Genomic DNA, 17393 nt, shown 5'->3' on the forward strand with positions numbered 1-17393 from the left:
TACTTTTAGATGGCCGAAATGACAGAGCTAATGTTGCTTAGATTATTTTCCCATCTTTTTTGTGTGTGTGTGGACATTGTGCCTCCTATTTTCACTTTCTGGGAAATTTGCCAATTTTTCAAGGACTGGGTAAAGAACAAAATAAATATTTGTAGATAGCTTAAAAGGAGAATGAGTATGTTGGATGTAACTCTGCCCAACCAAAGAAAAGCAAATTTTTTTTGCCTTTCAGATATTTTAAAGTAATTAACTTGAGAGATTCGGAAGGTTGACTTTACTAGTTTACTTTTCAAGATTTGTGAGCAAGGGGTGTGTGTGTGTGTGTGTGTGTGTGTGTGTGTGTGTGTGTTGGGGGAAAGGAGAGGCGTCAAAGCCTAAGCAAATGGGGGTACAAACTCTTTTTAAAGTTCAGTGCAAGTGATTGATACTGACTGTGCGAAAAGTAAACAACTTCTTTGTGTTAATCAGGTTCTAAACAGTTATTGCCAGAAAGTGTTTACTTAACAACATTCAGCATAAAGGCTTGCTTTCTGTCTTTCTTTCTTTTTTATAAAGAGATTTCACTCAAATTTGGGATGTTCTGCAGTTGGCTGTGTATTAATATGTATAGCAGCCTACTTGGGAGGCTCCTTCTGTGTCTGAGATTCAAGAACCCAGGGAACGGACTTCCAGTTCTCGCCGGCGATCCTATGTGAAATGTTTTCCTTCCCCGGCTGCGGGATCTCGGCAGTTCGCAGCGGTGCAAACCAGGCAGTCCGGGTCCTGGTCGGACAGCCCATCACCTGTTGGGGCCTCCCACGCGCGCCGCGCAGGGCTCGCCCCGGCCAGGGGCGGCGGGTGGCTCCGGGGCACAGGCTCTCCCCCCTCCCCCCTTCCTCCGGGACCAGTCGGGCTGGCGGACTGACGGACGGACGGACGCGGGGACGCAGGCACGGAGGGACGGGGGCGGCCCGACGCTGGAATGCAGTTTTCTCCGGCGAGAGAGACTTTGCACCGGAGTGGAGACTAGTTTGGGGTGGGGTTTCGCACGGTCCCCTCCCCCCTCCCCCCCGCCCCAGCCCAGGGCCCCCTTCCAGGCGCTTTCTGGGAGCTTTCAGAACTGCGCTCTGAAGTTTAAAGAGCAGCAAGGAGCTTGTGCCGTAGGCAGGGACAATGGAAGAAAATGAAAGCCAGAAATGTGAGCCGTGCCTTCCTTACTCAGCAGACAGCAGGCAGAAGCAGGGTAAGTAACAGACTCATTCAAAGATGGAGTTACAGTTAAGCGTGTTCCTCGCCGCGGGCTGCTTTTTATAATCCCGAGACGGGGCGCATGGCAAAGAAAACGCGCTTTTCTTGGGGTGGTGCGTTTTCAAAACTGAGTGGAGAGCTGTGATTTCTTGGGTCTGACTTGATCTCTGGCAGGGTTTTCGTAAGCAGCAAAAGAAGTGGCTTGGGGATACCGCGCTTGTGGGACAGTAAGCATTCAGTATGTGTTGTATCTCTAGGCATATGACAAAATATATCGCTAAAAGCAGCTTTTAATACTCACTGCTCCAGCCGTGGGAGAAAGGAGCTGTTTCTGGGAGGCTATCTCTGGGAGGGCAGCATTTCCATTCATTGGTTGGGGGATCCCATGAGGCAAATGCACACTGGATGCAAGTTTTGCGGAATTTTAGAGTTAAATTACAGAGTTTAGGGATGTTTTATTTTACAGATCAGAGCAGTAGGGGAGCACTTGTACCTCTATGTGGATGATGGATGGGACTCTGTGAATCTCTCTATTCAAAAGTTGGGAGTTGTTAGAGAATTTTGGTAAATTTTCTCCAGGCAGTTTTCCTTTAATTGTGTCTGTAATAGACTTGTCTTTTCCGTAGGGAATTTCCAGAAGCTTATGTTGTTCCAAAGAAATTTCACAGCGAGGCTGGGTAGAGAAAGGACTTCTCTGCTTTCCAGTATCTGACGTCTGTGATGCCAGAGCCTATAGAGCCTATCATATGGTATCTTATAGGCAGCGTGTTCATAAACCCGCACAATCCGAAACCATCCCCGCCCACCCTACCCCAGGTTCATCCAGAGGCCAGTTAGGAACTAAACGAAGTCTTGCGGGTCTACAGTGCTCTGCGTGGGAGTAGGGATTATGCACAGGGGAAAAGGTGTGTGTGCTTTAAAAAGGCGAAAGGGAAGTAACAAGTGACTCATCCACATTGAAAATGCAAAACTAAGCTAGGCAGAAGCACTGCAATTAAAACACCCCCCCTCCCCACCTTACCCCTGTCCTGTGAAATGCAGGAAACCTGAAGCTTAGAAAACCCTGGAGGATCCCCCATTCCTACAGTCTTCGGTCTAGGTGTCTGTGTTTGTGTTTCTAAAACAGAGCACTCTCCGTGAGGGCGCCTGGTCAGTGGGGTCCAGTGGGAGATAAGGCTGCCATCCCTCCCCTCCCCCCTTATCTGGTAGGGCAGGATCCTACAGCAAGGATTCCATCTGTTGAAATAAATGACCCAGAATCTACAGGGGCAATTAGAATGGGACCAATTTAAGAAATAACTTTCAAACAAACACAGCAATTCAAAGATGCTTCAGAAGCTGGGGATAGTCAGGCTGAGGGAATGTAATCACTTTATTCATTTACCCATTCATTCAGTGGGAGAAACAGTGAACAAAGTAGATGAAAAATACTTGCCCTCACTGAACTTCTGTTCTAAGAGCCATGTTTGGAGGGAAGGAGGTGGTAAAGAGAGACAATGAACAGATACATAAAATACATAGCATGTTAGATGCCAGCGTTCCCAAGTTTAGCGAGTAAAAATACCCTGTATTTGAGTTAAATACCCAGTTAAATTTGAGTTTCAGATGAGCAACAGATAATTATTTTTGTATGAGTATATCCCGTGCACTATTTGGGACATACTTATGCTGAAATTATTCATTATTTACTTGAAATTTCATTTTAATTGGGCATTTTATATTTTATCTAGTAACTCTATTAAGTAGAAATAAGACTGTAGGCAGGGAAAGGGAACAGGAAGTGCATGGGTTGCTGGTGAAACTGTAGATAGGGTTATCCGGGAGACCCTCACTGGTGTATATCTGAATAAACATCTGAAAGAGGTGAGGGAGGGAATAGCAGGAACATGTTCAAAGAACGGCAAGGACATGGGAGAAGGCTGGGAGAAAGGGTAAGAGGTAATCCAAGCCAAATCACATAGGGCTGTGAGACTGTGGCAGAGATTTGATTATTTCAAAAGAGCTGGGGAGAGGCTAGCAGGTCTGACTTGTCTTATAAAAGAGAAATATTGGGTGCTATGCCGAGAATAACCCACATGGGGGGTAGGGGAAGGGCAGGGAGGCCATTTTGGAGGCTTCTGCAGTAAACCAGGGACGAGGTTGGACCAGCAGGTGGTAGAACAGGTGATGAGACACTTCCAGATGTATACTGAAAGTTAAGGCAAAAGAATTTGCTGAGAGATTGGATGTGGGATATAAGAGAAAAGGAGAAGTCAGAGATGATTTCAGAAATGTTGGCCTGCCTAGCTGGAGGAATGGAGTTGCCATTTACTCAAAAGGGAAGGCATTTGAGTGGAGTTGAGGAGGAGAGGGTGTGTATAGTTTGGAAGTGGAGGGGAAAATGGGAAGTCCTTTGGATAGGTTAGGATCCAGAGGTTTATATCAGGCATCCAAGAGGAGATGCTGATTGCAGCGTGGATATTCTCCACTCGAATTGAGGAGGACGGGCGGGGGTCAATGTCAGATCTGCTAGGACTGGGTCTGTGTGCAGGAGGACAGGTCCTCAGTACACCCTGGGACACTTGAGTATTTAGAAGTCAGGGAGATTGGGAGGGGTGGCTGGAGAGATCATAAGGGTGAGAAGCATTCAGATTGGATGTGTAGGGTCCCGTTGAGTTCTGGGTGAAGCGATGCAGCCAAGGAGGATGGCATCAGTTTCAGTTCTTTGGTCAGCACGAGGACCACACAGGGAAGCCAGGCCTCTGGTCATCCGTAATACACCGTGTCCATTTCTAGCCCGGCATTCTTGATGGTTGCACCCAGTAAGAACGTGATATTCCAGGGCACACCAGGTCTTCCTCATCTTTGCATTTCCTGCACTAACAGACAACCAGGGACGTAGAAAACACTCAATAAATATTTCTTGAACCAAAGGCTAATTATTTCACCGCCGGGCTTGGCGTTTACCAATCTACTGTAGATAAGGATCCCCTGGGTGATCATGTAACTTATTGTCCAGACTGAGACACTTTGGAGAGTGAAAAGGAACCCTATGAATAATTTTGCGGGGATGGCAGTTGTAACGCACAACTGTTTTGGCAAATTGGGGCAGATGGTCACCCCAAGAATGGCTCTAATCAGTGAGGTTTCCGTGGCTGAGTAGGTAGCTTACTAGGAAAACAACAGCGTGAAAGTATATTGCGAGGTGCCCTGTGTGCGCTCCGTAGTTGTTGGCTAACCTGTAGTCTAAGACTATCACACTCCCTTTAAAGCCCATGGGCTCCTTGGAGCGATACTGGGGGAGGTTCCTCGGGCCGCCTCTATCTGCCCACAGTGGCCCTGTGTGTCTGCTTTTGCTCAGACCCCTAAGCTCTTGAAACCCCTGGGCAGGTAAAGTGTTATCAGCCCGTCTGCTCGCCTCCGCCAACCCCTGATCCACCAGTGTTTCGAGATAGTATTTGCTCTGCTGGTAATCATTTTTTGCAATATGTAAATGTATCAAACCAACACATTGTACACCTTGAACTTGCAAAAAATGGCCCTGGCCACATAGTGCAAGCTTGGGGAGTCCCAGATACTCAAGTCTTTGCACAGAATTCTAAAATTGCCCCATTAGTCTCTGCCCTTGGCCTGTTTTATCCTGAAGAGCACTTATCACTACGTGACATTTATATGATGTATTGTTTGTCTGCTTCCCTCATTATAATGTGGATCCTCTGTAAGGGAAGGGGATTATGTCTCTCTCGATCACAACTTCACTATATTTCCTAACTCCTTTCAATGTGCGGAGTAGGCACTCAATAAATATTTTCGAGAATGAATGAATCATCTAACCAACACCTGAGCCGAGAATGTTTTTCCGGGGAGCAGAAGGGCTGTTCCTATTCTGTCTATCCCAGAAATCTTATTTATCCCGTATTTAATTTTTAAGGGTTTTTAGGTGAATATATATAATGGTCTGATTTCCGCTGTAGTTTCTGTGCCAGTTTGCATATGGTGGTGATCTGTGTGATATTAACAAGAGAACTGGGAAAGCAAGAAATCCCGTGGGCCCCCAACAGAATATGGGATGTGTATTAGTCAGATAGGCGAATTGCTGTAACAACCCTGTAATCTCTGTGGTTTAGCACAACCAACGTTAATGTTTTGAACACAGTAGAAGGTGGATATTCCCGGCCAGGTGGATCTCCTGAGGGCCCACCTTCAGGCCGGCTCTGGGACCTAGGCCCCGTCTGTGTAGCCTGCCGCCATTCGCCAAGGCCTTGACGGCTTCCTCTGGAGCTTTGACTGGCAGCTAGCCCAAGATCAAAGAGAAGGAGCACGGAAGATCATTCAGCAAGGCTGGGGGCCAGGGCTGAAGGTGGCCCACATCACCTCTGGCCACCCACACTGCATTGACCAGAGGAATTAGGACCAGGCCCCAGCTAGATGAAGGCTGGAAAACGCAGCCTTTCTGTGTGTGCAGCAGGAGAACGTTATGGTTTGAAGTCACGGACGGACAAAATCCTGTCGCTGCCAGAGAAGGCCCGGAGAGGTTGTACAGCCAGACGAAACAGCAACCCCCCACGGTGTTCCTATGACAAGAGAAGATCCTGGCACCATTGCAAAGCTCCATCTTGGAGATAGCGAACCGGAAGCCACTACAAAGAAGGGAGGGACTCCTTCTCAAAGAGGCTGTGGCCTACTGAATCTGAACTCGGGAATAAAATCTCAGGGAAGTCTTGTCGCTGGCTCGCAGGTGGAAGGCAGGCGTGGAATGTCTGAAGGATGCGAGGTCTCAAATCTCTTGCTGTGAAGTCAGCTGACTTGGCTGAGGCCACCTGAGCTGTGGCCCGGAGGCCAGCCTTCAGCTCCCGTGGGCTCCTGCCCGCAGGATAACCTGCTGCGTCTCAGCAGAGTCTCTCTGGCACTGCCACCCTCCTCATCCCTGCTTCTGCTCCCGGGAATGCTGGAGGGGCTGCTCTCTGCTCGACGCTCCTGTTCTGCTCTGTGCCCTGCTTGGAGTGAGCTAGGAAGAGCAGTTTCCCGGGGCCATACGGAGGCTGGGAGCGGCAGGAAGGGGAAACTGGAAGCCTTGCCTTCACGCTATAGCATCGTTGTTTGTTTGACATGGATTCCCAGAATAGCAAGTGGCTGGACACACCCATACTTCAATGTTAGCACCAGAGTGCATTCCAGACAAGAAATAGAACTGGATTTCTGTGTGGATGGCTTTGTGGATAATGAAGAATGGGTGGGACTCAGATCTCTGACTCCACGGCTGTGGAATTGTGACTACCTGTCCTTTGCCCGGTCGCCTCTTGTTTTGCCCTGCTTAGTTTTTCTCCCCAGCTGAAGGGTCACGGTGTCCCCAAATGACTGGAGTGGTAGAGTTGTCAGTTCTCCCTCAGGCCCGGGAATTGAGAGCCCCCAAGAACTGAGCCTCCTTGAGGAAAGGGCTCAGGTGACCGGGACGCGTGTCCAAGTGGCTTTGTGTGGACAGTAGGGTTGGGGTGCTGTTGGTGCCTGTGAGCAGGTGCCTGGTGGTGGGACGGGAGACAGACCGGGCCGACAGCGGAGTGGGGTGAAGGCCAAGAAGGGGAGCCACGGGAAGGAGTGAGCTCCGCCCTCAATTGGGCGTCCGCCAAAGGACTGTGCCTTTGGCCGTTGGCGCGTTTGGGCATCAGTGCTTTTGCTGCCTTCCTCCAAGTCACATTCAACCTTGTTAAACAACTGGAGACATTTTAGAAGAATGCACAAAAAAGAAAAAAATGGGAACGTAACCTAAGGCTGACGTGACCTTCCGGAGCAAAGTGTTAGAAAACGGCAGGGGTTTAGAGTCAGCAAGTTGGGGCTTCCCAAAGGTAAATGGTGACAGGAGATTGGCTGCAAAGACCACCACTCCTCCCCTCCCCCGCTCCTTTCCGAATTTATCTGAAGGAAGAAAGCGGAAAACTGTTTTCAGTCTCCAAGGGGCTACCGTTCTGGCTGTCTTGACCTCGTCTGGGGATCCTTAGATGAGACAAAATAGCTCTTGCGAGTCTGTGTGGCAGAGCAAGGCAGATGGAACTTTCTGCCGCTGTTGGTGGCTGAAGGTGCCCGAACGTTTATCCATATGGGTGTCTGTGTGTTTGCCCGTGTGAAGAAGTCCCCTTCCCGGAGATTCAATCCTGCCAATGAATCTAGCTGCCCAGGATCATTTTTTAAAATATGTTAATGATGTCGAAAGTAATCGTTAAAAACACTGTGTAAAAGTCAATAGTGTTATATGAAGTATACAACAAGTTTTTGGCCAATGTAAAACTCATGTGCACACACACGCACTCCGAAAGCTAAAGCGAAACCAGATTGCACACGTATTTACCAACCTGACATATGGCATTTTTTGCAACTCGCTTTATTCAGTGGATCCTGTTACTTCTGTTTTATTAAAGAAGACACCACAAAAAAGGCAGCCGTCATGTGGGTCCACGTAATGAGAAGGGAGCCTAAATAAATGATACAGTTAATCTCTCAATATCTTTTTAAGCAATAGTTCGGTCTTCTTCCCCTTCTAAATTTACTGCTGAAACTAATGAAGAGCAGGAGAATTAACTAATTTGGCTATTTTTTCCTCCCTTTCCTCATTGGTGTCTGATGGAGATGCTATAATTAGCAATGTAATGAGAAGTGAAGGGTAAACAAGAAGAATTGTTCCCAGAACACCATTCTCCGGATGGAAAACCAGAATAGGAAAACCAGCCTGAGTTGACAATGTTCACTAGGCCTACCCAAAGGGCGTCAGACCTGGGGTTGTCTACAGAGGCGTTTCTAGACAACGAGGGAAATGCACTGGGGGCATGGCCTTTAGATGAGCTGGTGTGTGTATAAACTGGATGCTCTGGGTATCACTGGCGTGAAGTTTCGTTTGTCTATCTGAGACTCAAGTCTAGAACTTTCAAATAGTGGATCTTTTTTTCTGCACAGAACTTCTAAAGGTAAATAATTCGCAAATGAGCTTTTACCGGAAACTTCTTTAAAAACTCATTGAGACTGGGTTTTAAAGGATTTAGAGCTAGAAGACGCTGCACGTCTAATACTGGTCCAGCCATCCTCATTTTATGAAGGAAGATGGTGAGGTTTAGAGATCATATTGTATGGTCTGGGTGTGAGGTTAAAGGCAGGACGCCTGAGAGCCCAGGGTTCACGGATCAGGAGTACCTTATCCTGCCTGCATCTGTGTGGTGTGTAAGTACCGCTCCTGCTGAAGAGAATCTGAAGTGCTTTTGAATGTTCATAACTCTCCCTTTCTAGTTTTGTTTTTTAAGAAGTAATTCTCCTTTTTCAGTCAGCTAGGAGATGCAGGCCTGACACCCTTCTTGCCAACCATTGAGAATGAGCAGAGATTCCCTATCCACTGTCATTGCCTGCCTCCTTTGCTCCCTTCTAGGTGGAAATCAACTTGGCCTGGAAAGGCCATGTCCAAGGTCAAGGCCAAGGGTCTAGGTCAAGGCCATCAAAATGTACCATATCTCTTCCCTTTTCACTGTGTGTTTTAAAGTCCACTTCAGGCCAAAATTGTCCAAGCCTTTACATTCTCTCCATTCTTACCTAATAGTAATATCGACCTAATAAAATTCTAACGCTTGCTTGGTTTATGCTAATGGAGGGGGGCTCGAGTTTTCAGGGGGCTCATAGGTCTGTGATTATAATGCCTATTTCTGGTCTTGGGGATGAAATAAGTGTCTCCGAAACCACCGTCAGATTATGAAACTATAAAAGTCCTGTTACCAGCCTGAGGTTGCAATTAAAACAAAAGAAATAATCAGAATCACTGGAACTAACTTTTCTATAATTACAGTTGAAGGTAAGGGGTAACCCAGTTGCCTGCAAACTTGTCTGACCAAGTGTTCTCCTTCTGAATAATCTCAGGGAAAGAGTCGGAAACGACCACCTTTTTCTCTACAACTTTTTGTGTTAGTGCAATTTTTCTCATTTCCTTTGTTGATTTGGTTCCCGTCTTGCCTAAAAAACAAATAACCTGCTAGGTTATAGTTACATATTAACAGCAGCCAGAAACCCTCTTAGTGTTCTGTAAATGACATTTCTAGTAAAATCTTTCATTGCAAACTGTATTTTTTTTTTGTCTTTCAGAACAAGGAAAAAGCAATCTACAAGTCACGTCATTAGAAGATGCAGAATGTCGCAGAACCAAGGAACGCCTTTCTAATGGGAACAGTCGCGTTTCAGTTTCCAAGTCTTCCCGCAACATCCCAAGGAGACACACTCTAGGTGGACCCCGCAGTTCCAGAGAAATACTGGGAATGCAAACATCTGAGATGGACAGGAAGAGAGAAGCTTTCCTGGAACATCTGAAGCAGAAGTACCCCCATCATGCCACTGCGATCATGGGCCACCAAGAGAGGCTGAGAGACCAGGTACGACCATGTTGCCGTTCGAAATGAGCAGAGCTCGTTCTGCAGTGCACGTGAGGGAAAGCAAAGTGGCAGGTCAAAGGGGACAAAACGGATGAGTGGATCGTGCCCACCTTTGGGTTGTTCCAGATCTCTTTGTGAGTTTGCGAGACGGAGGCAGCTTACGGGAAAGGTTTGACCTGAAGCCTCAGTTGTCTTTATCAGCGTGTCAGAGAGGGGAGACCCAGAGAGGAGGCAGTCCCCCCCCAAATGTGTCCCGATGTTCAACCACAAATACATCTAAACTGCAGGCGGTGAGGGGGTCTTACTTTACTGAGCCAAGCCTAGGATCCATTACTGTGCAACCAGATAGCACTTGAGTGCTTAGCACAGTGAATGAATGAATGAATGAATGAATGAATGAATGAATATATACATACATATGTACGTACATACATACTTACATACATACGTATAGACAGACAGACATAAATACATTTTCATGGTAAAGGAGAGCACAGAGGGATAGATTGTGGTGAACCCCTTTTCCTTAGCAAGCTGACATTAGGGTTTTGTTTCTATTCTTTGTTTTTTTTTCCTTTTAATCACAGATGTTTACCTTTCGCATTCTTGGCTTTCTGCTGTCATCAGCTACCTGTTTTTTCAGGTTATCTTGACAGCTACACAGACAGCACCCATTTGTGCCTTGGGATGTTGTTGTTTCTTGGCTGTATGCAATGACTTTTTTGACAGACCACAAAGTTTGGGGGGGGGGTCCCCCGAAGGCCCCACAGGCATGTGATCAGATTGACCTTTGAGGATGCAGAACATAGTAAAGGAAGCAGGGCCACTGCGACACGCGTGGTCGGGGAAGAGGACAGGCTGTTATTGATTTCCACACTCCAGAGAGAGAGAGACCCATTTAGCGTGTCAAGTCTGTGGTCCTGCCAGTTAACCGGTTACCAAAGTGATGTCTGACTAACTCAGCTTTCGATCTTCCGTGGAAATGAAAATTGGCATTCACCTGAACAATTTGAACCTGTACTTCATCCTCACTCTCGATTTGTCGGTTTATTTATTTAAAAAAATTTTTTTGGGGGCGCCTGGGTGGCTCAGTCGGTTAAGCATCCGACTTCGGCTCAGATCATGATCCTCCTCCATGAGTTCGAGCCCCGCGTCGGGCTCTGTGCTGACTGCTCAGAGCCTGGAGCCTGTTTCCGATTCTGTGTCTCCCTCTCTCTCTGACCCTCCCCCGTTCATGCTCTGTCTCTCCCTGTCTCAAAAATAAATAAACGTTAAAAAAAATTTAAAAAAATAAAATAAATTTTTTTTAACGTTTATTTATTTTTAAGACAGAGACAGAGTGTGAACAGGGGAGGGACAGAGAGAGAGGGAGACACAAAATCCAAAGCAGGCTCCAGGCTCCGGCCCCAAGCTGTCAGCACAGAGCCCGACGCGGGGCTCGAACCCACGAACTGAGAGGTCATGACCCAAGCTGAAGTTGGAGGCTTAACCGACTGAGCCACCCAGGCGCCCCATCGATTTGTCGGTTTAAATTCAAACCTGTTTTCTCTGAAATCTTTATTAAAGTGCCTAAAAATATGAAATGAGTGTATAGGCTGTATGTTTGCTTTTTTGCTCATGTTGCCAAAAGGTGGCAGACCCAGAAGAGGAGAGAACAGGAGGCCTGGTTGATGTAGATAAATTCTTTAGTAGTTAAGAAAAGGATGACTCCTTTCATTTCAAGCATATATAGAAAGTACCCCCTATTTATTTATTTACTTATTTTAAGATTTGTTTATTTATTATGATAGAGACAGTGAGTAGGGAAGGGGCAGAGAGAGAGGGAGAGAGAGAATCCCAAGCAGGCTAGGCTCTTCTCAGCACAAATCCCGATGCAGGGTTCCATCCCATGAACCATGGGACCATGACCCGAGCTGAAATCAACAGTTGGATGCTTAACTGACTGAGCTACCCAGGTGCCCCTGTACTTACTTATTTAAAATTTATTTCCTACAGTTTTCTTGAGGTATAATTGACATGTAAAAAATTTCCCTAATTTTTAGTCGATAGTAGGGTCACTCTCCATATACGTAACGTGTCGCATGTTTGCGAGGCACCGTACTTTATCCAAAGTGGTTCAGATCGAGGACACTCAAACTCAGAATAGTTACAGTCACACAATTTGCTAAGGGAAAGCTGGAATTTGAATCTGGTTAAGTCTGAGCTCAGAACCCTTGTTTGTTTCACTGTTCTTTAAGTTGATCATTGCCTATAGAGCATGTAGTGTGGTGAGGAAAAAAAACAACAAATTCCTTCTACCTGTCTAGGTTTTTGACTAACTAAGAATTAAATTGATATAAGACAGATTAACAGAAGAAAAACAAACAAAAGCTTAATGATATGTATGCTTCCTGTGTATACCTGGGAGAGACCCAGGAACTCTGAGTAACTCCCTAAAATGGCCAAAGCCATCACCTTAAATATCATGTTCAGCTAAAGACAAAAGATGTTAGGAGTAGGGAGTCAATTATGGGAAGTTACCAAGAAAAGCATAATAAACAAGGTAAAGTTGTTATGGCCTAAAATAATTTGGATACTGGTCCTGGCTCAGAGAAAGAGCTATTACCAGAGATTCCTTTTTCTCTGGAATACTTATCTGTATGGCAGGGCGAACATCTAATTATGCATCATCTCTCCTTGTTGTCCTGTGAATCACCCTCCTCCCCTTTGAAGCCCTAAGCCCCTATCCCATTCCCTAGGTCAGGATAGCATATAAGCCTCAACTGACCCAACATGTCCTTGGGTCTCATATTCTTATGGGGCTCCCATACATACATAATTAAATTTGTTTTTCTTCGTTAATCTCTTTTATGTCAATATACCGGTCAAAAAACCTAGAAGGGTAGAGGAAATTTTTTTCCTCTCCACCAGTCTGTACATGAAGTGTAAGGGATAGGGTGAGGTTGTGTGTGTGTGTGTGTGTGTGTGTGTGTGTGTGAGAGAGAGAGAGAGAGAGAGAGAGACTATGGGGCTAGCGGTCTCGGTGAAGGAGGTTAGGAAATTGATTATGTGTTGAATGAGGAAGGTGGAATGTATTTTTTTAAGTTAGAAATGTATTCATTTTGCTGAGAAATTAGTATTTCAAAATGGTATATTTTCCATGCTAAAAATATTTCAATTGTTATCATTACTGTTATTATGTATCATCTCATAACTATTGCTACTGCTATGATGATAGTAACTGGCTAAAACTCTCACATGGGGAGCCTAAATATAACCTGAAGGGTTCATGGTATCAGATGACAGGGAATAATGACTGTGGCTTAGTGGCCCCAACCTCTCATCTCCTATCCCATACGTGTCTGCCACAGGTGTAGTCTGGCTGTGGCTGGTCAGCTGTCCCTTTATTGGGTAACTCAGGTTGAATTCTTGTGTATTCCAAGCTGACCATCCAGAGAGGGATAGAGTCTGATGCATGGATGTGTGTATTTATTTTTTCATTCCATTGTAGTGTCGCCAATGAACCCTAATCAGAGATAAGCTCAGGTAATGGTTTAGAAAATTCCTGTGGACAGTACTTCATCCTCTGGCTTTTCTATTCTTTTTCTCCTGCTGCGTGGTTCCTCTTTCCTGTCTTCTTCTCCACGATGCCCTTTGTTCCTCCCTGACCTTCTTAAAGTGGATTATTCCAGGCTTCCTTTGCAGGAAGATCAGATGACCAGCCATAAGGAGGAATTCAAATAAACAAGTCTGACCACTTATCTAATATTGAGCTTCTCAGTACCACATATCCTTCTGGTGGCTGTTTGCCTGGCTGCCTCCCAGAGAAGCGGCCTTCATGAACAGAGTGACACTGGGGGGAGTTTGAGAGGAAGATGGTAACTGTGGCAGCCAGCATCTTACCTGAAGTATCTGGATACCAAGGGCATCTAGGTTCCAGTTCCTTGGTATTAAACATAAGGAGAATTAGAGCATACCTTACATTTCAGAATCTGAGTCCAGACGCTGGAAGGTTTATGGTTGAAAACTTGAATTTGGGCCTTTGAAAATAAGTCAGTCAAGAATTTTCTTCAGCCTAAATTATTGAACAGAGGTCTCCTGATGGGAGAACAGCCATGTTTAGTAGCAACTTCCTTCCTACCTGTCTTCAAAGATAGCAGATGACCATTAATGTTGCATAGTGTTTATCTGCATAGTAGTAGTAAAGGTTACTTGTGTGGGCCAGTCAGGGGGGTGAAGCTACATCGCCTGGCAGCTAAGGGTGTGGTTCTGGGACAAGGCAGGGCTGGGTGGGAATCCAGCCTCCTCCATGTGCTAATTGCAGGATTGGAGCTAATGACTTCATCCTTCTCTGTCTCAGTTCCCCCATTTGTCAAAGGACAATAATCTCAGTATCTCAGAGTACTGAAAAACAGCCTCAGAAAGCGATGGATCTTCCTAGCTCGTGGCATTGCAATCTTCTGGTCTATGGTATCCAAAAGAAGAGTCTCAGTGGTTCTTATTTTCAGATTAGTATTTAAAGGCAGTTTTCTTTTCTGCCCACACATATTTGAGTACCCGAAGATTATTTTTTCCATCGTCAGAGCATAATTTTATTATAATTCCGAAACTTATTTCGATTTTTCCTTCATCAAAAGCTTAAAATTTGGATTTCTTTCACTTATTCATCCCATATGTATTTATTTGGCACCTGCCATGGTAAAGGTGCTGTGATGAGGCGTGGTCCCTGCCATCAAGTCAATAAAAGAAATACGGCGTTCGTGCACAGATACCGATCCTTCATGATCCAGGCCAAATGTCACACCTTCTGAGTTGGTCATAACGTCTTACAGTACCTATATTGTAGTATCTAATCATGCCTTTATTGTACTTCTCTTTGTGTTTCTTTCTCCCACGTAGAATATTTTGGAGGACAAGAACCTTGTCTTAAATACCTTTGTAAAGTCACCATTTAAGGGAGTATGGAACGTAACTTAAGCATGATCAGTTTTTGTTGAATGAATGAATGAGTGTGCAGATTGTTGGTGGCAAACCTCCCTCTGTCAACTCTGCTTCCGCTTTCTACACCTGTGTACGCAGGTATTGTTTGCTACCAATAATTTGTATGATCTGGACGTCACCTTCCACAGGGGAAGCTTTTTGAATGCAAAGCAGGGTTAATAGAGGGGAGGAGACAGTTCATACCCGATCACAACTCATCTAATCACAGAAAGCCTGTGATTTAAAGGGCTTTGCTATGTGACCCACAGACATTGAATGCCACACACTGAAAAGTGAGTGGGGCGCCTCGGTGGCTTAATTGGTTAAGTATCCGACTTTAGCTCAAGTCGTGATCTCACGGTTCGTAGGTTCAAGCTCTGCATCTGGCTCTGTGCTGACAGCTTGGAGCCTGGAGCCTGCTTCGGATTCTGTGTCTCCCTCTCTCTTTGCTCCAACCCCTGCTCATGCTAAATAAACATTTAGGGTTTCATCAGCACATCGCACATCCATACACAGAACTTTATACTTATCTGTACAATGGCATTAATCACATTTAAATGTAATATAAATATATTAACATATATTTACACCTTTATGTAGTGGCATCTTTGACTTTTTTTTTTATAAACTTAATTATATTATGGCAGAATTTCAATCACACTGGATTATTCCTCATGCAGTAGATCTCGGTATCATTGTATACCTTGGGAAATTGATGTCGTCTCTACGTCATGTGTGAAAACTCCAAATTAATCAGATGGTTTATTTTCCTTTTTTTTTTTTTAAAGATTTTAAGTAATTTTTTTTAACTTTTTTATTAATGTTTATTTATTTTTGAGAGAGAGACAGAGTGTGAGTGGGGGAGGGACAGAGAGAGAGGGAGACACCGAATATGAAGCAGGCTACAGGCTCTGAGCTGTCAGCACAGAGCCCGACGGGGGGCTCTAACTCACAAACTGTGAAATCTGAGATCATGAAATCTCGAACTCACGAGCCATGAGATCATGACCTGAGCCGACATCGGACGCTCAACTGACTGAGCCACCTAGGCGTCCCTAAGATTTTAAATAATTCTACCTCCAACCTGGGGCTGGAACTCACAACCCCGAGATCAAGAATCACATGGTCTATGGACTAAGCCAGTCAGTGCCGCAATCAGATTTTTTTTTCCTATCACATTTATTCTAATCCTAATCAATCCATATGTGTGAAGTGTTAGAATTTCTCAAATATGCATCTACATTCATGAATATGTGTGTCAGTGAAGCCTGGCAAGTGATCTAATTGGAACTAAAGGCACACTAAGACCATAGACCATCGTTAGTGGAAGGCTTGGGCCCTGGTGAAGATGTGGATAAAAGGCTAACGTTGTAGAGGGGGCAGGTTCCAAATAATTATATATGCTTCATAAATAAATAAATACACAAATGAAAAGTTTATAAATTAAACTAAAGCAATAGAACCCAGCTAAGAAATTCTTTACAGCTACTAATTTATTCTCAACCAAAAAGGAAAATGATGGGAGAACAGCCATGTTTAGTAGCAAGAACCAGGGAGCTGTTCAAAACTAATGACTAAATATGCATTTACAGACCAGTTTCTTGCCTAAACCTTAAAGGAAAAGGAAACAGCATTTTGGCGCTTAAGAAATCTAATACAAGAGGGGCGCCTGAGTGGCTCAGTTGGTTGAGCATCCCACTTTGGCTCAGGTCATGATCTCATGGCTCGTGAGTTCGAGCCCCGAGTCAGGCTCTGTGCTAACAGCTCAGAGGCCGGTTTGAATTCTGTGTCTCCCTCTCTCTCTCCCCCTCCCCCACTCATGCTCTGTCTCTCTCTCAAAAATAAACAAACGTTAAAAAAAATTTAAAAAATCAAAGAAATCTACTACAAGGTATGTGGAGCAAATACTAACAATAAGCCACAGTGGGATGAAGGAAGAAGGCCCTTACCCAGATGGAGAACGTGAGCATGGAGGTTAGTTAAATGTTCAGCATTTTTTTTTAGCACTGTTTTCTTGACCGCTGTTTATAGTGGTGAAACAGTGGAAAAGACTGCAAGGAGAGCATCTTATTGGCCTCAGTTAATATTATGACACTATTGCTCTTTGCCCATATTGGTGTATTTCACCGTCTCAACAACCCTGCGTGGTAGGCAATATTATGAATTCTCCTTAACAGAATGGGAAACTGAGGCACAGCTTACTTAGCTCTTGTTCACAGTGACAGGGCAAGTCACCGGTACTGAATCCTATTATTTGGCTGTGGGGCAGGTCTTGCTTTTTTGCCTCCAGATCGCACCATCTCTCTGATGCGCAGCAAAACCAATAGACATTAATCTAAAATGTCGAGAAAATGGAGAAGGGTTGGAATGGGGGTACCGGTTTGGCCATTGTCGTAAGTATGCAATTTGGTGGTCATCTTACAGTGGCTGAAATGCCCGCCTCCTGTTAGATTGGCCTTCAATAATTCTGGAAAGAAAAGGAATTTGGCACCAAAGAAGCAGTGACATAAATAGTGATTTAAGTATCTACGGGACGTAAACGTTGAGAAGATGTTACTATTGCCAGAGCAACACCTCCAAATGGAAGGATCATGGTGTCATGACAAAATTACAAGCTGCATTTAGAGAATTTATATTATATATGGGAGCGTTTAATGAAGTGAGATGTAATGAAATGCTGGAGCCTGTGAACAAAGGATATAATTACGATGGAAAGAATCAGTATGAAAAAACTGTCCTCAGAAATTCCAAATCTTGGCTATGTCTAAGAGAAATCAGAATGCAATCAGAAACAATAGTCGTCGAAATTTGGGCGTGATGAAAAACAATGGG

The 17393-nt window shown here is 44.9% G+C and overlaps 1 protein-coding gene across 11 annotated transcripts in view; it reads left to right on the forward strand.

Annotated features, from left to right (window-relative positions):
• Positions 1-729: 729 nt before the first annotated feature.
• The window catches only part of KIAA1217 (KIAA1217 ortholog), a 303651-nt gene continuing 286987 nt past the window's right edge, over positions 730-17393 (forward strand). For 4 of the 11 annotated variants that reach the window (XM_047865674.1, XM_047865672.1, XM_047865667.1 and 1 more), the window contains exons 1-2: positions 732-1222; positions 9319-9602. In XM_047865674.1, the coding sequence (XP_047721630.1) occupies positions 1153-1222; positions 9319-9602 (354 nt within the window). In that variant the 5' untranslated portion in view covers positions 732-1152. Of the gene's footprint in view, positions 1223-9318; positions 9603-17393 lie in introns of all 11 variants that reach the window. The other 7 variants (XM_047865666.1, XM_047865670.1, XM_047865679.1 and 4 more) reach the window with 4 other exon arrangements.

Source organism: Prionailurus viverrinus, chromosome B4 (genome assembly GCF_022837055.1).
Source record: "Prionailurus viverrinus isolate Anna chromosome B4, UM_Priviv_1.0, whole genome shotgun sequence".
NCBI lineage: Eukaryota > Metazoa > Chordata > Mammalia > Carnivora > Felidae > Prionailurus > Prionailurus viverrinus.